The 23069-nt window shown below is 40.1% G+C and overlaps 1 protein-coding gene across 1 annotated transcript in view; it reads right to left on the reverse strand.

The window, feature by feature from the left end:
- Window positions 1-4849: 4849 nt before the first annotated feature.
- Window positions 4850-23069, reverse strand: part of LNX2 (ligand of numb-protein X 2) — a 95483-nt gene continuing 77263 nt past the window's right edge. Inside the window, exons 4-10 of the mRNA XM_032220328.1 lie at window positions 22653-22852; window positions 18279-18647; window positions 15988-16131; window positions 14095-14272; window positions 13555-13786; window positions 12381-12539; window positions 4850-9725 (exon numbers count right to left, since the gene is read on the reverse strand). Coding sequence (XP_032076219.1) covers window positions 9590-9725; window positions 12381-12539; window positions 13555-13786; window positions 14095-14272; window positions 15988-16131; window positions 18279-18647; window positions 22653-22852 — 1418 coding nt within the window. The 3' untranslated portion in view covers window positions 4850-9589. The remainder of the gene's footprint in view (window positions 9726-12380; window positions 12540-13554; window positions 13787-14094; window positions 14273-15987; window positions 16132-18278; window positions 18648-22652; window positions 22853-23069) is intronic.

Consider the following 23069-nt stretch of genomic DNA (forward strand, 5'->3'; position numbering starts at 1 on the left):
ATTTCATTTAGCTCTTAACATAATGTGTATTAATGTAATGCTATCTGGATCCTTCTATAGCTAAATCGGCACCACTGATGCACAAAAGAGGGATTTAGCAAACTGGAAGTAATCCTGAGATTTGCAACGAAGTGTGTCCGTGTCCATGTGTGTATGTGTGTGTAAAGAGGATGATTAAAACTTAAGAAGCCTAACTATTTCCCCTTCCCCCTGCCCAGATGCATATAACTCAGTACATTTAAAACACGTATGCTACTAGGAAAGCGGAAAGCTGGACTTGAAATTGACTGAGCATTTTGGAAAAAGACGTCATTAATGTGAAATGCTCCATACAGCAACATTCAGTTTCAGTTCACAATTGTACAATGTCTACTTACATTTTTTTTAAAAAAGATTATTTATTATTATGAGAATGCCAGTTTGGTGTGGCTAAGGCACCAACTGTTCTGACCTAGGCTTCCCAAGGGCATGAAGCGAACTCCTTATCCCGACAAAAAACTCTTTTATTAATTTACTGTGAATTTTGCTCATTCACATCCAACAAAGTCTTTCAAGGGAGGATTTACAGTCACAGACCTTATCTGGCTTGGAGTGCTGATAGGTGATATCTGCAAAACTTGGCAAGGAGTCTCCGAGAGTCACGAACCAATTAACAAAACTTCTTGTCTCCTGCAAACTCCACTCCCTTTTCGCCCTCTTTTATTTCCTCTGGGAGGGACCATTTATCATCCACCTGTGGCCTTACTCCAAGTTGACCCCTGTTCTTTAGCTGTTCCCTTCGTCTGGCAACTCTGCGCATGTGCACACTGGGAACAGGTTCCAGCCGTTTGTCTGCCTCACTGATGTCTGACTCTGAAGGAAGCTGATAACTGGCATATAGCTTTGGCCCCCTCTCTGCCTCTGACCCAGAGCCCTCATCAGAGCCTTCCCCAGACTCCAGGACCTGCCCATGTTCTTCCCCAAGCTCCTCAGTGTCTGAATCTGCTGCCAGCTGTGCTGACCACTGGCAGGCCACAACACCAAGCTACAAACAGAGAGACCATGAGCTCTAATCTGTCAGGCACAAAGCCAGCTGGGTGATCGTTGCCAGTCACTCTTTCTCAGCCCTAGGTGAGAAGAGGCAAAGGCCTCCTTCCAAAGGCTCTTCCAAAAATGTTGCCAAGAAAACTGCAAGAACTTGTCCAGACAATTGCAGGAGTCAACATTGATGAAGATCTATACCCCAAGGTATAATGTATTCCTATGGAACACAGCATCAATCAGTTCAACATGGTTATAAATACATAGGATGTTGCTACAGAACAAGATTGGGTTTCTGTTAATTGCACAGTTGAGAAAAATCAGTCTCACCATTCTCCTCCAAATGGGGGAAACAAATGGAAAATGTCGACCAAAAGAAGACAGAACAAGATAAATGGGTAATGTATCCACGCTGGTTTTCTTACTCATTACCTTGCCATTGTTCCTACCAAAGAAAGTAAAGTTGGCCAACTTCAGGAACCCAACATTTGTCTGCTTCCTTCTTTGCAGTTCTGTGGAGCTCTGCCATGATTATAAAACCTGACTTCTCAGTGTTTAATATCTACTCTAGTGTGCTATATTGCACCATTTTCTTAACAATTTTTTTTATTTATCCACTATCAAAGCTACACACTTAGGTTCCTGTTTGTCTCAGTGAACTTTTAAAATAATCTGGCTGATAGTCTTGTTAAGAGGCCAAAGGGGAGGAAAAAGCATCTTGTAGATTGTCACAGTTTTAAGGATGCTATTTAGGCTGATGGAGACAAATTGGAAGGAGACACATTTTACCTTAGTTAGGCAAAATCATTCTTAACATGTTGAGCAGATTAAATAGCCTTCCTAAGGTGACAAGCCAGAAGACCACTAGATGGCAGCAAAAATTAGCTTTATATATCTCTTTGCTACCATCTAGTAGTCATCCAGAGTTTTGCATGAATTTTTATTTATTTTTTGTTACAACTATATAACTGGCTCATTCTTTTGATCCCATGTAATCTGAATGGATGGGGAGACTGGATTGGCCCCAAATAACCAACCTAATGATGATGGATTGTCAGGAAAAATAGGTTAGCAACATAATCTTAACCCAATATCTAAACTGTCAGGGTTTAATCATGGTTTCCCTACTCTTTGAGGTGTGTTGAGTTCATACAACATATTCATTGTACAATTCAATTGAAAAACAAACTGAAATCTTTCAGATGGGAAAGTAAAAAAAAACACCTTACCATATCATGGTTGCATAAATATCAGAGGTGGTATTTTGCAGGTTCTCACCCAGTTCTGGAGAACCGGTAGCAGAAATTTTGAGTAGTTCGGAGAACCAGTAAGTGCCACCTCTGACTGGCCCCCTCCCCATCTATTCTCTGCCTCCTGAGTCTCAACTGATCAGGAGGAAATGGGGATTTTGCAGTAACTTTCCCCTGGAGTGGGAAGAGAATGGAGATTTTACAGTATCCTTCCCCTGCCACTCCCACCAAGCCATGCCACGTCTACCAAGCCACGCCCACAGAAGTGATAGTAAAAAATATTTTTGACACTGATAAGTACACACACTCTCTCTTGTAAGTAGGGATGTGGCTGTAATATATACAGTATATACCAAGAGGGACTTAGAAATAGTCCAGGTGGTAAGTCACTGAAATATAAGTATGTCCTGAAACTGCTATAAATGATGTAAAGACGTCTTGTTTTGGAAAGGAAGATTTTTTTGTGGTCATTGTGTGGGAACTCAATTTCTTTGACCAAATGTATGGTGGGATTTGATACAAAAGGTTTACAAAGCCAGTGCTTCTGAGAAGATTGGATGTGATAATTGAGCATACCAGAGGACCAACTAAGGCTGCAATCTTAAACAGAGTTATTTAAAAATAACTATGCCTAAAATATATTGGGCTTCTGAGATCGGGCTAAAATGAGATTTTTGTGAACATAATATGATCAATTTCATAATGCTTTTCCATGAATCTTGAATTCTTGCCTCCATCTTTTCTCCTGCAAGGCTTTATTCAGATCATTGTCTACTCATGTTACTGAGTTTTTAAAGGATTAAATAGTGAATCATTTCAAGTATTTTCAATACACATGAAACATTTTCCCTTGTCTAAATCATTACTTAAGGAATTAACTCACAACCAGGGGTGGGATTCAGCCAGTTCAGACTAGTTCGGGTGAATTGGATGCTAATTTTACACCTGGTTCGCCGAACCTGTAGTTGCAAGGACTGGCTGGCCCCGCCCACCCCTCCCCTCCCCGGAGTCTCCACTTGGCCAGTTTTGGATGCCAGGTAAGTGCAGGACCTGCGCGGAGGCTCTGGGAAGGTGCAAAACGGGAACTAGAACTCTTGATCTCTGGCTTTCTAGCTAGATGCCTTAACCACCAGACCAAACTGGCTCCATTGCTGTTGCTGACCATTGATCATTAGTGCTAAGTTTGACTAACTGGATGTGCTATGTGCTATTGATGCAGTACCTGCTCAAAATTTTGAAGCACTGATATTTTTTCTACCATCTTCCTAAAATGCACCCCCCTCTTCATGCGCATCATCTGAGCCACAAATTTACCAATGATGATCAAAGCCAGGCTGCCCTATGAAAGCGGAATTTGATAAAAAGCAAACCATGCCATTGGTTTGTAGCAAATTTGGAAAGATTAGATTCCTTGGAACACACAGTGAAATAAGATTCCTGAAATTATAGACCAAGGAAATCATCATGTGAACAAGAGTCAAGTTGGGGCTGTTTAGGTCAGTGTTTTTCAACCACTGTGCCACGGCACACTAGTGTGCCGTGACATAGTGTAAGGTGTGCCGTGGGAAAAAGACTTTATATATAGTCAATATAGGCACAGAGTTAAATTTTTTTAACATTTTCTAATGGTGGTGTGCCTCGTGATTTTTTTCATGAAAAAAGTGTGCCTTTGCACAAAAAAGGTTAAAAAACACTGGTTTAGGTCATATATTAATCTCAAAATAAAAAAGGTCCTCTCATACAATACATGGGTTATTTTTAAATGGGGATGAGAACTAGAATAATTAACCTGTGAAAAGGTGATGTCCACGCCCTGTATGTCAACTCATAACGTTGCCATGGTGAGGAAAGCGGGGGGAGTGCATTCCACGCATACCTTCGGCTAGAGTCGGATCTTAGATTACTACAGCAAGTTTGTGAGGTTTATACCTCGTTGGTGAATGTGATTTATGACACAGACTGAGGGGAGGAAGAAAACAGGGGTAAAGTTCAGCCATAATTAAAATGAGATCAGATCTGACTGCAATGAGGTCTTGCTGAAATGGTGTTCCTAATAAATGACTGGTTTTCTTTTGAAACTTGGCTCAAGGCTCATGAATTAATTAGGTCATATTTCGGAAACCTGACACATTTAAGTAGACCATAAAACTGCTGAATTCTGAGGGTGCTTTATCCATCTCAGCATGTACGTAAGACCAAAGTAGACTTATGGAATTTAATATATCAACCTCCATGAACAGAGTGTTTCAACAGGAAGCATACCTTATTCATTGAAGCTGACCTATGGAGTTCTGTTAAGTGTATTATGCCACATTGGTACTCCATATGGTGGATTTCATCCATGCAAGAAGAGATAGGAGAGCAACAATGGAATACCTTCAATTCACTGGTTTGTGAGAATATAAGGCAATGTATATAATAAAGTGTTATGGCTAAAACATACATATCATAGTAGCAGGAATCTCAATTAAAGTCATGAGTGTGTTCAAAAACTGAGATGCATTTGAAGGTTCAAATAGACCTGGCTCACCACTGAGAGAAGGACATTATAAAAGACAACAGTCAAGACCATACACCACTGCAAAAGAAAAACTCATTTTTATTTTTCTCTTATCCTTCAGTTAATACCACAGCACTGGAATTCACTGTATGGTATAGTTTAAGACAGAAGGCACTAAAGAATCAACCCAATGATATACATGAGAATAATAAAGAAATTGAAATAACATGTCAGCAAAAAAAAAAATAGGGCAAGGATAAGAGAACCCACCTGGTACCAGCTTCTATTAATAGAGATGGTAATCGATAGTACAAAATCCTAGCACAAAGTCTATGGTACTCTTTGCCACTGCATGAGATAATGGTTTCGCCTGAGCATTCAGTGCAATGGCCTAATTCCAAATGGCATGTGCTGAATACAGAACAACTATGTTCCTCATTAGCCTTTAGGGTAACTTGCAGTAAAATGCAAAGCTTTGTTTACACAGTTAAAACAGAAAAAATATATCCCATCATTCACTCAAGGAAGGGAAAATAGTTGCTTATTATTGGACAAACATTAAGGCTTACCCTTCAATCTTTCTATTTTGAATGTGCCCATAATGATGGTACATCATCATTAGCTCTCTATTTTACAGTGATATCTTCTTACCACAGCCATATTTCTCTCTTCATAATCCTGACTGCTGTGGCTGCTGGCTCCTGAAGTGTATCCCATCTTCAAGGGATTTCACAATGGGATTCTTTACGAAGGGGGGGGGCATTTTATTACACCAAATATGGAAGGCTACATACACAGTAGCAATAACCTTCTAGAATGTAAAAAGTTTTGCAATGGTGGGATCTCCTCCTATGTATCACATCAATTGCTTTGGAAACAGAGAATTCCAAACGCAACATGCAATATAGCATCAGAGACAGAAAAAAATCCATGAAGATACAACATTCCTTATGCAACCCCAGGAAGTTCTTTGGACTTTGGTCTGTGCACAAATGGGAATTTTCACTGCAGTTCTGACTGCGCTGAATAAATTCCCATCCTTGATGGATATTATTAAACACAGCAATACCGTATGGCTCTACAGTGTGAAAGCATAAGATTTAGCATTGCACAGGACAGAAGTAAAATCATATTTGTTGTGTTGGTTTTTTTAAAAATATATCAAAGTCTGACTGCTTTCTTTAGAGCAAAGAACTCAAAAAGACATGCCATATTATTTTATATTAGAATGTCTCAAATATGGGAGTGAAGAGAAGCAGGAAAAATGCATGCCCATATTAAATAGATATGAGGATAAAATACATTCTCAGATAAGTAATACTAGCATTATAATACACAGATCATTCTAAACATACTTAACCATTATGAATTAGACTACTTTCAAGTAGGCCAAATGACTTTCGCAGAGGAAATCTGAATTCATTTGAAAGCCAACATTCAGTGCTTCACAAAAGCATGTCCATATTGTCCAACTACCTATGGTAGAAGTTTATCTTAGAATGTAAGTGTGAATCTGTGTATAAAACAAACTAGCTGTCCTCAGCTCAGAGAAGGTAAATAATTAAGGAAACAACTACATAAACAACATAGGTTGTTTCGGCATTTTAGGTAAAGGCATCTGGGCTTTTATCAGGAGACAAAAATAATGAGGGAAAATACCATTCTTTCTCCCAGTTATGGGTGTCGGGTTCCTTCACCCCATTAGACTTCTTGAAATTGCAACACAGCACTCCTAGTGATAGTTTTTCCCTTGTCTAAATTATTTCTCAGCTTTTGCATATAAGACACACAAGAAAGCTACAATTAGCTGCAGTATAAAGTGTAAAAATGGTTTTTAGAAAAACATTTTTTTTACATAGCAAAACATTCACTTTGGACAGCAATTATCAATGCATGTTAATATTGCAGATCAAACTAATGTCGCCCCCAATTAATTTTTGTTACTGTTGCCAGCACTGTTATCATACCCACATTACATTTTATTGAAGGGTACAACCCCCTTTATACACGAAATATTCAAAAAATAATCCAATTATTGCAGTTCCATTTTCTTTTTTTTAAAAAGTAGGCTTTGGTCCTACTCAGTGAACACAGTCGGGATGGAAAGAAGTTCAAATACATTTTGTAGGGATTAGGAATATTGAGACGCACATAAATATATGCTCTTTTAAACGGGACTATGGAGTCTACAAATCATACACCTTAAGTAGCTAGGTTTCTACTACTAAATCTCCTTAATGAAAGAGAGAAGTGGCAGGATCTAAACGACCATTTCCCAAGAACTGTAATAGGCAAATAAAATTATATATAGATTTTCTTAAAGCATCACTCTTTTGAAAGACTTTATATTATATCTACTTGTATACACTTCATGAAGAGCCATTATACATTCTGTACCTTCACTTTCATTCATCACTACAATCTTTTACTTTAAAAAAATCTGGAGCTTATGGTAAAAGAAATATATTTGGTGCAATGCTCCCCTGTCTGATATAGTTGACCCTGGCTTTCTTTTACATAAACTAGAACTGTTCTGGAGTGCGATGGCACTATTATCAGATGGATTCACTGTTGGTTGAACAACAGTACCCAATTCATGGTCCCTAGTAGACCAAGGTGCTTCAGAATTCTATTCTGGACCTAGCGTTCTTCAGCATTGTTACAAATGACTTGGGCAAGCCATAGAACGGATGCTAAGCAGATTTGCAGATGACACAAAGCCGAGAGGAGAGATTGGTAATACATTAGAAGACCAGCTCAAGGGTCAAAGGGTATTGATTTGTATATTGAGCCCTTTTAATGAAATTCAGTTCAATGTTCAGAAATGTAAGGTTCTGCAATTAAGGAGAAGAAGAACCAAATGCACAAATACAATACTGGTGGTATTTGCTTTGAAAGTAGTATTGGTGAGAAGGATCTGGGTATCCTAGTAGACCACAGATTAAGTAAGAGCCAACAATGTACTGCGGCAACTGCCCAAAGAGTCAATGCCACCTTAGGCTGCATCAACAGAGGTTTAGTCTTGAGATTGTGGGAAAAGACAGTTCTATCATGGGCTGGCCCTGATCAGATTACAACTAGAATAATGTATCTGGATTGGCTGCCACTCTACAAGAATTGAAAAGAAGGCAGCAAAGAACAAGAGATGATGAGGGGTTTGGCAATTAAATCCTATCAAGAACAATTAAAAGGATAAGGGATGTTTCTCCTAAAGAAGATAAAGTTAAGGAGAGACACAAAAATGTACAATGCCAGAAGGGCTAACATAGGGAAGAGGATATACATTTATACCTTGCAGTGCCAGAGGATGGGACAAGAGCTAAAAGCTGGAAGCTTCACAAAGAGAGATCCAAATTTAAAATTAGGAAGAATATCCTGATTCCTGGAGTTGTGAGTGCTCCAACTCTAGAGGTTCTCAACAACAGTTGGTTATTCATTCTAGTTAGGCCTAGAAGACTAGCTTCCAAAGTCCCTTCCTGCCCTATTGTTTCATGAATCTTGAAAGCCGGGGAATGGGTGAGCCAAGCTTCCTGTGGCAGAAGCTCCATTGTACCCTATGCCTTGTCCAATGATAATGCAAATACACAATGAAGACTTAATGGAGGAATAAATTATGCAAAACAGAAAATGCAGACATAATGGCAAGTTCTCATAATTTATTCAGATTACAGGGTTTGGAATTATCACAAAAGATACCTGCCTATAAGCAAAGCACTGCTCTGCATTTGATGCCGCTTTCATAGGTTGGTCATGCATCAGTGCATGCCTTAGATAATAATACTGATTGCAGTTTCAGCCTTGGGGGCAACTATTTATGCTACCAGGGGTTCTTACAAGCTACTCTCATGCTTCACGTGAAACATGGGCTTGCTGATTACATGTAGCCAGGGACAAATTGGTACATTATAATTACGATGCCATAAATACTTCTGTTGGGCAATGGCCGACAACCATTTTCTTTCTTTCCACCACTCCCTGCTGCCCGATGCATTTGATAATAGGAAAACCAACTGTAACCTTGGGGCAATGGGCCTTCTTATGGGTTAAGACTATTATATGGAGCATGTGCTACCTAGAATTACTTCCTGCAGCTTCTCTGTGGCAGTCATAGCACAAAGAATTGCTCAGGCTCTCATATAAACGGAAGAATACCGAAATGTAAGGAAAAATAGGTAGACCGTTAATCTATGAAATCTTAACGCAGCAACACATTTTAACAATTGAAACTAAGGGTTCCAGGTGTGCCTTCCGTGGGCAAAGCTGAAAGCCTAAATAGGAAGCAGCTTACAGGATAACCATCTCTTATGCAGAAGGCCTTTCGTGTCATTTGTCATTAACCTGCGGTCTCCAGGTTATACATTTGCACCTGGGTTTAACAATGCAGAGATCGGCCTAGCAGGTAGCTAACATGCCAGTACGTTGGCACCAGGGCTCAGTTCAGTCCTGCCCCCATAACAATTGTTGGACTAGGCTGACCTCCTTAAGCCAACCAAGAAACTGAAGTATATGCACATGGATACTGCAATGACATAACAATGAGGAATGAACAAAATAATAATAAACAAAACTCGATAGAAATGTCTACTTTAGGATGGGAAGAACATCATAGTATAGTTTTAAAAAAATCTTCCTTTCCCACGCACCCCCTGTTTACACACATTTGTCAAATATGAAGGTAGCAATTGTTTGGCCCAGCTTAATACCAGCTGCAGTAGTAGAAAAGGGGGAGTGGGGAGACACAGCTTTGCCTGAAAAAGTCGAGCCAGCTATTTAAAAAAAAAAAAAAGCTGCTTCAACCAATGTATATGTTCTTTGCACGTTATACAAGACTTCCTGGCCAGCAGATAACAGTCAATGTTACTTTATTTCTCTGTTCCTTTAACATAGGAACCAGCGCTGAATGGCTCATACCCATGGTTGAAAGTCCATTGACAGCAACAATCATATCACCACATCTAAGGAGAGAAACAATGAGGATTAGTAAGTTGCACAAGCCCACATACAGCAGGAAATGACCTGACTTTGCACGACCAATTCTTAGGTGCCTCTGTTTAGGTATGATGGAAGACTAAACTTGACGCCATCCTAGTTGCAAAAGATGTGTTAACTGACCTGATATACACCGTATTTTTGGACTATAAGACGCAATGAGTATAAGGCGCACCAAGATTTTGAAGAGGTAAATTTTTTTAAAAACGTTTTTGCACTCTGCAGGCCTCCCAAATCCTCCGGACACCTCGTTTTTTGTGAAAAACATGGCATGCAAAGAGTTTGAGAGGCCTGTAAAGTGCTCCTGTGGACTGGGGGGCAAAAATGAGCAAAAAACAGCCTGTTTTTTTTGAAAATGGGCCTTTTTTTTTTGTTGCAAAATAATAGGGCATGCATAGGCTTTGGAAGGCTTGTAGAGTGCTCCTGGGGACTGGGGAGGCAAAAACAAGCAAAAAAATGGTCCATTTTTCGCTTGTTTTCGCCCTTCCCAGCCCCCAGGAACACTTTGCAGTCCTCCCAAACTCTCTGCACATCCATTTTTTGTGAAGAGGGTGGGGTTTCAGGAGGCCAAAAATACTGTGTTCAGTGTATAAGATGCACTCAGATTTTCCCCTCTCTTTTTTTGGGGAAAATGGTGCATTTTACACTCTGAAAAATACGGTACTTGCAAAAAACAATTGTTCCAAAGAAGCATTTTGTTTGCATTAAATACAGCAAGTACAACCTCTCACTGTCTCTACCGCAAAAGGGTATTCCTCTTTGAAGATGACACTGGTAATGAAGATTTTTTAAAAAGTAACAATTGATTTTCAAATGATTTTGAATGTTAAATGTATTGCCTGATTAATTGAGAACACTTTCAGTTAATGGAACAATTTATAGTTGATTCACTAAATAGCGTAGCCGTGGAAAATATCTGGAAAGGCAGAAAAATGAAAACATTCAGCTTAGCATTTAAAATTGTGGGGTGGGGAGAAGAGGAATATGGGGTGATTTGGTGGGTAATGGATTCTTGGTTTGTGGCAGACATCCAAAGGACATCAAATTGGAAAAATGACCTAGATTCTCCTGAGGAAGCTGGAGTCAGAATTTCACCAGGCAAGGCTACTATGAGGATCCTGATCCTGTTAATTCTCAAAGTGTATAGGATTCTCATATTATAAGTTTGGATCCCTGTCCCTCCTGGTTACCTAAACCTCCCCAGAAGATGACATGCGATTAGGATCTGGGGATGGGAGGGAAGGCATGGTCCTGCAGTTTTGAAGGAGGAACTGGTTCATTCCCTTCTAAAAATACCTATTGGGGAACTCAACCAGATAGACAACTTCTGTCCTTCCCTTTCTACTGAAAAACAGCAAAAAAAAAGTTCCAAATCATGGTCACCTGACCACGGAACACCGCAATTGGTTGTAAATACAACCGGGTTGCCACCCACCCAACTGTGATCATGTGACTGCAAGAGGGGGCAGCAGTCATAACTCTGAGGATGGGTCATATGTCGCTTTTTAAAAGTCCATCATCACTCTGAATGGCCAATAATGCCAGTTGTAAGTAGAAGACTACCTGTCAATCAAATTCCTTGCTCAGTGCATCAGGATCTGTACTTTACAAAGAGTTACTTCTTACACACAAAGTACCCACATTTCATATTGTCTTGAGCAGTGTTTCTCAACCCTGGCAACTTTAAGATGTATGGACCTCAACGCCCGGGATTTGGGAAGTTGAAGTCCATATATCTTAACCAGTGGTAAAATTCAACATTTTTACTACCAGTTCTGTGGGCGTGGCAGGGGAAGGATACTGCAAAATCTCCATTCTCTCCCCACTCCAGGGGAAGGATACTGCAAAATCTCCATTCCCTCCTCACTCCAGGGGAAGAATACTGCAAAATCCCTATTCCCTCCCCACCCCAGGGGAAGGATACTGCAAAATCTCCATTCCCTCCTCACTCCAGGGGAAGGATACTGCAAAATCCCTTTTGCATCCCCACTCCAGGGGAAGGATACTGCAAAATCTCCATTCCCTTCCCACTCCAGGGGAAGGATACTGCAAAATCTCCATTCCCTCCCCGCTCCAGGGGAAGGATACTACAAAATCTCCATTCCCTCCCCACTCCAGGGGAAGAATACTGCAAAATCCCTATTCCCTCCCCACCCCAGGGGAAGGATACTGAAAAATCTCCATTCCCTCCTCACTCCAGGGGAAGGATACTGCAAAATCCCTATTGCATCCCCACTCCAGGGGAAGGATACTGCAAAATCTCCATTCCCTCCCCGCTCCAGGGGAAGGATACTACAAAATCTCCATTCCCTCCTCACTCCAGGGGAAGGATACTGCAAAATCCCTATTCCCTCCCCACTCCAGGGGAAGGATACTGCAAAATCTCCATTCCCACCCCACTCTGGGATCAGCCAGAGGTGGTATTTGCCTGTTCTCCTAACTACTCAAAATTTCTGCTACCAGTTCTCCAGAACTTGTCAGAACCTGGTGAATTTTAGCCCTGATTCCAACGTTACCAAGATTAAGAAACACCGGACTTGAGAACGAACATGAAGTATCAACTGTGAGCTCTGGTGAGCTCTTGTTAAAATTACAGATTAAAAAACAAAAAGGAGCCTTACTTGAGTCTTCCATCAAAATATGCTGGTGTCCCTATAACAATTGTTTTAATGAAGAAAGGCTGGTTTGTGTGATTTTCCTCATAGCCACCAACAATGCTAAATCCCCAGCTGGCTAGATTACTCCTTCTTAGCACAACGTCATGGTAACTATGCAGGCAGCTGTGGAAAACAAGGGCAAGGAGTTGTAAAATCTATTAAGCAAATCTGTTAGACCTCTCCAGCAAATAATAATAACTCTTTCAGGGTTGCCTGCACACAACGAATTAATGATTTTTAACAATTAAAACAGTAAATATTCGGTTAGATGCATTTCTAAAGAAAACCTCTTCTTTTCCTGAAGCGTGGCCCACCTTTTAAATATCCAGGCAAAATATTAAGTCAACTGACCTCATATTCAAACCTGGATCCATATTCTATGAGATCAAGAATTCTGATGCTTAATTTTGGGGAAACCTTGGGGAAAGTAACCTGAGGTCTTGAAGGGAGCAGATACATTTTAAACATAAAATAGCAGATAATAAATATATGACAAATCACTTTTATAGCTCCCTTTTTAAAAATGGATTCCTTTTTACCAAACAGGGCCTGCTTCTTCGGGGTTTTTTAGGGTTTGGGTTTTCACAAGAAACGGAAGGTTAATCCTGATAATTCTACCAAAAGGTACTGCTCTTATGAGCCACAGTGGCGCAGTGGTTAGAGTGTAGTACTGCAGGCTACTTCTGCTGACTGCTGGCTGCCTTCAATTTGGCAGTTCAAATCTCACTCGGCTCAAGGTTGACTCAGCCTTCCATCCTTCCGAAATGGTTAAAATGAGGACCAAAATTGTTGGGGGCAATATGCTGATTCTGTAAACCGCAAAGGGAGGACTGTAAAGCACTGTAAAGCGGTGTATAAGTCTAAGTGCTCTTGCTCTACCAATCACTTATATTTATAGAAAGCTTATTAAAAATTACAATAATGTCTTCTATTTTTAACACATTATACTGTAAGAGAATGGCATGCACAGGACCTCTGAGGTTGAATATAGAAAAGAGCACAATTCTTCCACCCTGCTCATAAATGCAGACTCTACAGGAGGAGGAGGAGGAGGAGGAGGAGGAGGAGGAGAAAAAGAAAAAGAAGAAGAAGAAGAAGAAGAAGAAGAAGAAGAAGAAGAAGAAACAACTACTCATACCTTGGAAGTCCTAACCACATAACCCAAGAAGGGGACCAGCTAGCATCATATTCATTCTCACTGATGGTGCTCGGCTGCTCATCATTGGCCTGGGGCTGCTCTTCTGCAATCTGGACCTCTAGAGCCTTCAGAGCAACGACCGAGGAAGCAGCACTGGCTTTGAGCATAGCCACAGCTTCGCTGTGACTCAGATTGGTCAGATCAATGCCATTAATATTCATCAACACGTCACCTGGGCAAAAACCAACAAGAGGGGATATTCAATTGCAAATGAATATTACTAAGTTGCTATTTTCTGTGCTTTATCTAACAACAGGATGCCATATATGTACAGATGCAGAGGACATGTGGCAGCTTGCATCACGCTTGTCAGAAATATGTCTTGTTATTTCTGTGCTTCAATGTCAGCATATTCGAATCAGCCTGGAGTAGTCCGTCCGTCCTTCCTCCCTCCCACCATCCATCCATCCATCCATCCATCCATCCATCCATCCATCCATCCATCCATCCGACTCTTTCAATACTGCCTTCTGCTTTTACCTCTTTTGATCCTGCCATCTCTTGCCAAACAGCCGTGAGGTTGTACACTTGTAACAAATATTGGCAATTCCCCACTTTTGCTGCCTCGACCTCCTGCTACTGTCATGCCAAGGGACTCATGGGGCTCCTTCTTCACTGTGATATGCTTCTCTTGGCAAGTCACACATTGTGAGAGATCCTACAAAAAAAAAAAAAAAGAACAAGAGTTTAGGCACACATTTAACTTAGGTTAAGTCTGAAGGAGGAAGGAAGCCAAATTATCTGCACATACAGATCCCGATGGGGAACAAATAGTCATGTAGACTTTGCCAGCATCCATTAACTGTAGTTCAACAATGTTTAAATATTGAAATATGCTTACAAAAAACATGTGTGACTCCATTTTAAAATATATTTCACAGAAGATTTCATACCTAAAGGAATGCATTAATAGTTTTTAAAACTGCCTAAATTAGAGTTATTAGAGAAAATTAAGTATATCAGTGCAAGTGGATTTCCTTAAAAAACATTTTATAAGAGAGTTACTGTCACAGTGATATTGACAGATGTTTCATTTAAAAAAGGCTCATATAGTCATTTAAAAGACACTGTCATTTCCCCCCCTCCAAAGATTCAGGAAATTAAGTGCTCCTCCACAAATCTTCTTACAAATACAAAATATTAATACTCTCCCTAATCTATGATCTAAAATACTACTACTACTCCTGTTTGGATTTCATAACATATACAATTTGGAGGTGGGGGAGATGTGGGTGTATTTGGAGGTGGTACCTAGGCTCACATCCTTTCAGATCTGAATGTACATTTTCAAGTTGAGAAATTGTGTAATGGGAGGTGGCACATTCCTCTCTATTCTGCTGGGATATTTTAAGTGCCTGCCCATATTTAGAGGACAATATTTGTAATCACAAAGATTAACAGATGCCTGTGGGAATAGCTATGCTATCCAGTAGAGGGTGCCTTTTTCCAACTTCTTAGGCATCTAATCATACAATATGTTTAATCTTAACAAAAATGTATGGACAAAGTCATTCTTTCAGCAATCAACACTATTTTTTTCATATACATTTTTATTTTATACACATAAATACATCAACAGAAACAGACACATAACTTAAAACAACATAGGAACAATAAGTTCCATCATATATCATACAGCAGTTCCGTATCGGTTTCTTTGCAGTTAGTGTTTTCCCTTCTATACATTTCTATCTTGCATTCATAATCTCCTTATTCATTATCCATTTTTATGTACAATTCTATATTTATTTATATTTAGCTATTTATAACCAAATATTATTTACCTATATTGTGCTTTATATTTTTACTGTCATTTATTCTCTTACATATAATTATAGGTATACATTCACATAATTATTCTTTTTCTTTGCCATTCTTATATTATTGTTATTCCATTTAAAAGGTTATAAGGTATAGTTTGGATCAACACTTTAGAGGTCAGGAATAAATCCTGGTTTTTTTTCCCATTTGTTTCCTAATTTCCCAATTCTGGCTTCATTCCATTTTAGTTTGCAATTTCTTAAAACAGAATACACATATATAGGTTTTCATGTCTGAATATGCATTTTCCTTTAGTACACCTAGTTTATATATTGGTTTGCTTAATAACTGCATTAAAAAAAACACCCAGTTCCCTAATATATTACTTTTTATATATTATTTTCATTAATACATTAAATGTTGTTTGGATATTCCTTCCCATATGGATTTCAGTACCTAATTAACTGGAAAACTGTATTAAACATTCTGTAAACATATGAACACTGAAATGCACTGAATGCGTTTCAAGTCTTTTATTTGTATAGGAAACACAGAGTTAAATTGACATTAGGACATAAATTTAAATAATATCTTGTCCATTCTCAAACTTACCTTATGTGGGCTTGGCCTGTTGCTGTGATATAGCTGATAGGATTGATGATGACTGGTGAGATGGGTTCCTCCATCTCTGAGAATGCTTACAATTTGGGACTTGGTGGGCCTGGAAATGGTTAAGTTCACCCTCTCGCCACTGGCCTGCAGATTCACATGAAACATGAATGGAGGATTGAAGCATAAACACTGGCTACCTCTCAGACAGGGGTGAAATTCAGCAGGTTCTGACAGGTTCTGGAGAACCGGTAGAGGAAACTTTGAGTGGTCCGGAGAACCAGCAAATACCCCATCTGGCTGGGTCCAGAGGGGGAGGGAATGGAGATTTTGGATTATCCATCCACAAGGAGGGGGGGGGCAGGAATGGAGATTTTGCAGTATCCTTCCCTTGCCACGCCCACCAAGCCACACTCACCGAACCGGTAGTAAAAAAAAATTGAATTTCACCACTGCTCTCAGAGCAAAGAATAGTCAAAGTAGATGCCGATAGGTTGCTTAGTGACTGTTTGAAGTTACAGCAAACCCACCAAAAGCAGAAAAGCAGTTCTGGAATTCCATTGGCTGCCCGCCTGCAGATACACACACACACACATACACACATGCATACACACACACCATGGTCATATGACTGTGCTTCAGCGCTTGGCAACCAGCTCAACTTTATGGCCAGTTCATCATTCCTCAGTCATGTGACCACGATTCACAATTTATTTTTTTGTGGCTGGTTTCTGGCGTTTTTATTTGATTTCTGGCAAAAAAAAAACCCCATAAAAATACACTGATTCACTAAACGACCGTAGCATTCACTTAACAACTCCAGAAAAAGTTGTACAATTGCATCCAGTGGATGTGGGTGCCCCAATTTACAACATCATGATTGACAACAGAAATTCTGGTGTCAACTATGATCATATATAGTCGACTACCTGATTTTCTATTCAAGAACCAGCCATGAAGACTATACTGTACGTATGAAGGAAATCAACACTTTTCCTGAGGATCTAATATAGGTCAGACTCTATTTTCTCTGCATAATAAAACAATCCGTATTGTGGCATGACAGAGGACTAGTTCAGCCAATTTGCCCACACCTGATCTCATGAGCATCAGCTCAGCTGTTGCTCTCAAAAGTTGAATGAGAAAGAAAAGGAAAAAAACAAGTCAAATTTGCTAGTCCACTGAATCTAAATCCCACTTTGACTTCCAATAAGTCAAGTCAATTAGGAAACGAGCCACCACCTGAAGTAGTGCTTAATGACTGCACATGATTCCTTAACAACCACACTGTCATTGTACACTGAAGATCGCATTTAATTCCGTTGTACAAGGTGCAATGACAATAAAGTAAAATAAACTAAACAATGGCTGTGCAGAAGAAGCCCAGCGTGTACCAGGATAATGTTTCATGACTAGTCTCCAGGGAACTACAGGAAGCTTCCCAACTTTACCATAGAAACCAGTTTGGGGGGGGGGGGAGGGAGAAAGGTTTGAAAAAACAATGCTATATAATTAATAGGGCCGCACATTGCTTTGGTTTCAAAAGAAAAATAAAAGCGGCTCTTTTCTTGGGCACAATCCTGCAGAACAAAACTTTTAAGAAGTTGCTGGCAGGTGCTATATGCCATGTGCCTTTGGACACAGCTTTCCTCCTCTGAATCTGCAATGCTACACAACCCTATTATTGTAGGGACGCGGGTAGCTTAGTGGCTAAGACGCTGAGCTTGTCAATCAGGAAGGTCAGCAGTTCGGCGGTTCGTATCCCAGCACTGCATAACGGAGTGAGCTCCCATTACTCGTCCCAGCTTCTGCCAACCTAGCAGTTCAAAAGCATTTAAAAATGCAAGTAGAAAGATAGGGACCATCTTTGGTGGGAAGGTAACCGGGTTCCATGCACCTTCGGCATTTAGTCATACTGGCCACATGACCACGGAGACGTCTTCGGACAACGCTGGCTCTTTGGCTTTGAAACAGAGATGAGCACCACCCCCTAGAGTCGGGAACAACTAGTACATACGTGTGAAGGGAACCTTTACTTTTACCTACCTTTAGGTCTCTCTAATAATCATCCAGTATAGAGTGTTTATCAATTTATGTGTTTGTTAGTAAGGTTTCGTTGGAATGCAATTTGGGGCATCACCATCCTTGACTTTTAGATGGCTGGCCTTCCTTAATCTGACAACTGGCAGGTGGGTATTAAGGCAAGAAACCCCATCATTCCCAATCACCCCGGTCCAGCTTGGGAAAATCATAGTATGCAAAAGAGAGTGAATCCCGCAGCCAGAGGACTTTACCTGGATAATATGAGCAGCCAGTTCAGGTGTGCCATGCTTCAGGTCATGTCCATTGATAGCCAACACTTTGTCGTTGCTACAGAGTCGGCCATCCTGAGCAGCCAACCCCCCTTCCAGCAGGTCCAGAATAAATACTCCTGGCTCATCTGTTCTGCGCACCAGCTTAATGCCAAGCTGCTCGCTGGAGTCTCGCTTGTGTAAGGTCAGATGGAAGCTATCCTCTCGCTGGGAAGGGCTATCGCTATGATTGTGTGTTCGGCTTACAAATCGTCTCTCTCGGAGGACAGTGAGATGCAGCGATGTACAGGGCTGGGAAAGGATGGCCCTGGCATGGTTGTGAGACACGTTACTGATGTCAAAGTTATTCACCTGAAAAGAAAGAAGCAGAAAAGATATGTCAGACCTGTGACAATTTGTCCCTATTCCATGTTCCAGACTGGGCATCTGTTTCCAGGAGCTGCTATTTATTTCTATACCCTTTTTGGCTCCCATTTCTCTCTCTGTTCCTGCAAAAATCAGCATGACTATATTTAGGTCAAGGATTTTGCATTTCTGGAAGTTTTCCCCACCATCTTTTCTGCATGAAAGATGCTGTTGTGGGTGCATAAGGTTAAGCATTCAGGGAATGAGTGAGCTATTAATATACAGAATTCGCACTTTGTAAGATCGGAGCCAAATGTACTGAACATTTTTTCACAAATATTCTTGGCAATTTCAAGAATAACCTTTGGGGAACATTTTTTTTTTTTTCCTTTGGCACCTAGGTAGATCTTTTTGAAAACATCTATATATTTACCTATATTAGTCTGCTTTCACCGTTACTGATAGCCAGGAATGCTAATGGTATACTGGTACACTCTGTATAATGAATTTATTCTATCCTTATCAGCCTTCCTCAACTTGGTGCCTTCCAGAGGTAGTGCACTACATTTCCCCAGTTACATCGGATTGGAGGGGACCTTGTGCCACCTGATGAGGAAGGAAAATAAAGAAGAACCCTGAAGGAAAAAGCCTGAAACAGCAGAAAGAAAGAAGCTGTAGTATCACTTAATAGGATGAAAAAGACCAATCCAAAATGTAAAACTGCTAAATGTGTTGACACCTTATGATTAGAATAATCACTGAGACTCAAACAACTGTTTCCTTTTCGTGTGTGAAATAGCTATTTGCCACATCCTTGAGTATTAGTAAAGGTGTAAATATATATATTCTACTTCTTTCTCTTTTAATCTCTTTTCCTCTCTTTTAACTCACAATATGCTTCAGTATTCCCAAGGCTTGTTAATTAAACTTTGTGGCAAAGTCTCCATTTCTCACATTTCCTGCCAGTAGAGAGCATATATTCTCAGAGAACTGAAATTTTGGGGAAATTCTGCAGAATTCTTCTCAATTGCATATTGATGAGCTTTTATTTAAACTGCAAAGGGAAATGATGGAAGAGAGTTTACCAAAGCAAAATAATGACAGGACATTGATATTGGTAATATTTGCCTAATGGAGAAAGGAGAAGGGAATTTAAGAGACACAATAAACATAGAAAGAAGCTCTATTCAGGGAAATCCAAGTGATTTTAAGAAAGCAACTTTGGAATTCTTTCTTGCCTTATTTTGTCACTGCAGCTCTTGTCTTCAGGCTCTAATTAGCTATATTAGACTAAACCTATGCACAAATATTGAATTCAGGGTTGGTATTGGAATGGTTTTATGCAGGCTAGTGTAAGCTCAGCAAGCAGAAAGGTGAATCCAGTATCGTTTTCAATGTTTTATTTGTATACTACTTCTCTCACACAAGTGTTCTTATCAATCCAGAACACTGTATTTTGTGAGAATAAGAAGCACCGGAGTATAAGACACACAAAGATTTTGAAGAAGTTTTTTTTTTTAAGTGTTTGCACTCTGCAGGCCTCCAAACCCCCTGCACACCTCATTTTTTTTGTGAAAAAAGGGGCACGCAGAGAGTTTGAGAGGCCTGCAAAGTGCTCCTGGGAGCTGGGGAAGGCAATAATGAGCAAAAAACAGCCAGTTTTTTGCAAGAATGGGCTCGTTTTTTTTTTGCAAAAAACAGGGCATGCATAGCTTTGGGAGGCTTGTAGAGTGCTCCTGGGGGCTGGGGGAGGGGGGAAATGAGCAAACCACAACCCATTTTTCGCTCATTTTTGCCCTCCCCAGCCCCGAGGAGCACTTTGCAGGCCTCCCAAACCCTCTGCATGTCCATTTTTGTGAAGGGGGTGGGGTATTGGGAGGCTAAAAATGCTGTATTCAGTGTATAAGATGCACCTCCTCTTTTTTGGGGGGAAACAGTGAGTCTTATACTCTGAAAAATATGGTAAATACCTTGGATACACACCTTAAGTGGAATGATACTTTGGTAACACCCTAACTCTTTTCCTATTCTAAGCAGGCATCTTAGATAACATTCAATAGACCTAAATAGGAAAACATAAACGTCCTATTATTCATCCCTCAAGCTATTAATCCTTTTTGAGTATTTGAGTTGTTAAAAGGACTGCCATATTTGAACAAATTTGTTGAAACCTTCATTAAGCATAAGAACACAAGGAAATCTGGATGGATCAGGCTGTAATCATACCGAGATAAATATTCTGTGTCATGCAATGGCCAACTGGCCAACTATTGGTACCAACTATATATATTTGGGAAGCTCACGAGATTAGACTGGCAAGTGATGGCCCTTTTCACTGCTGCTATCTTCCTGTCTACTCCTCTTTTAAAAAACAACTCAGTCTGAGGATCGTTCTCTAAATTCAAAGGAAGCAAGAGGACAAGAGAAGCAGTAGAGATGCAACCACCTCTGACACAACATCTCTAGAAGGAGTGCGGAGAAGAGCAACAAAGAAGATTAGGGGACTGGAGGCTGAAACATATAAAGAATGGTTGCTGGAATTGGGTATGTCTAGTGTTAGGAATATAATTCTAACAGTTGGGTTGGCAATATATAACAATGTTGTAACTGTTTCTTTAACTCTTACTGTAAAATGTGATTGGTTGCTGTGTTCCTCAATCGGCCATAAGAGGGAGCCAGAACGTCTGTTAGCTCTCTCTCTGTTTGTTAGAAGCTGGGCTGATCTGGAAGTGCCGTGAGCTATTGTACATTTTGCAACTGTTAGCAAACCTTGTGTACCGGACTGATTATTTGTTACTGTGAACCTATAATGAAATTCAAGTGTGACCTCCCCGCTTGCCCCCCTGTGCATTTTCATGTGACCCCCACATGTGCCCACCCGCACACGTGACCCCCCTGCATGCATCTCAACGCCGCGCATGCGCGGCAGACACCCAAAAATTAACTGGCCAGCAGGAAGTGCTCACGAATGTGCAGTGGAGCTGAGCTGGACGACGGCTTGGATTCCTACAGAGAGGGCTCAGGGTGTCACCTGTGGCACACGTGTCATAGGTACACTATCACGGGTATAGCGTTTCCTGCCTGAGCAGTGGATTGGACTAGAAGACCTCCAAGGTCCCTTCCAATTCTGTTATTCTGTTCTGTTCTGTTCTCTCTCAGTTTGGTGGGAGAAAATGTTCTGTGCAATGGTAACATTCAGGATGCCAATTTCTGTGGCCTTCTTTGCAGCCTATAAAATTTCCTCTGCCTTACTGTGCTTAAGATAAATTCTCTGGGGAAGGAAAAAGAAGGAACAGTACAGAAATACTGGGCTTGAATTGATCCTTCCAATAGGTTATCGACCTGAGGAACTGATAATTGTTAAACTTCCATAATTGATTTCCTAAAGCTCCAATACGTTTTTCCATTCTTCATTAGCCCCTCTTCCACATATACAATGCAAGACCTAGTTCTAATTTGAGAATGCACAAACACCCACAAAAACAAATCAAAACTCAAATCTTAAAATTTTATCCTAATCGCTTAGCATTTTTATGAAAATGGAAGACATGAAAATGGTTTGTAAACTGGGGTTTGGAAGCAGAGAGCTTTAGAAATCAACAACTGTAATTTCTACTGGTCTACTAAAAATGACATCGCTATATTTTCCAATGGATTATACAGAAGTCTATAGGCAATGGAAGCATTTTATATCACTCACAAAAGAAGGAATAAACAATCATCTGGATTTACCTATTTTTTGGTTGAAAAATATGAAATAGATATAAAAAAACATGAAATTCTGTTAAGTCAAGAATATACAGTGTAGTAGCTAATGAAAAAGCTTATTTTACTTTGCTTGAATTATGGCATGTTCTGGCCATTAGCTGCTACATTAGCTTTTATCCCAAACAGAGAATTCAAAAAATGTGCCAGGAAATAATTAATCTTTCTTGCTTACTCATCATCTAATATATAGCAGCACAATCGAGACACACCAGAGTTGAGAAGAATATATAATCGGATATGTACCTGCAGTATTTGATCTCCAGCAAGGAGCCTTCCATCTCTGGCAATGATCCCATCACGATAAACCTCTTGAATAACAATGTTGATCAAAGGTGTTTCATTGCCACCCACTATGCTAATTCCCAATTCAATATAAGGATTGGACCGATGAATTTCAATGGTGGTGATCTCACCTTCCGGTAAACTTGATGGCTGATGGATTGCTGCCCAGTTGGGAAAGAAGTCAATGTGTAGATATAAATACATTTTTCCCAACGCAATATGTTGTTAAACAAAAATAAAATAAATAACACAAAATAAAAAGACACCTGATATGTCGTAAGTCAAACAAATGAAAACCAAGCCCTGCATGACTGTTTGACCAAACTCAAGCTGATAAAAGGGTAAAGGTTCCCCTCATACGTATGTGCTAGTCGTTCC

This window comes from Thamnophis elegans, chromosome 6 (genome assembly GCF_009769535.1).
Source record: "Thamnophis elegans isolate rThaEle1 chromosome 6, rThaEle1.pri, whole genome shotgun sequence".
Taxonomy (NCBI): domain Eukaryota; kingdom Metazoa; phylum Chordata; class Lepidosauria; order Squamata; family Colubridae; genus Thamnophis; species Thamnophis elegans.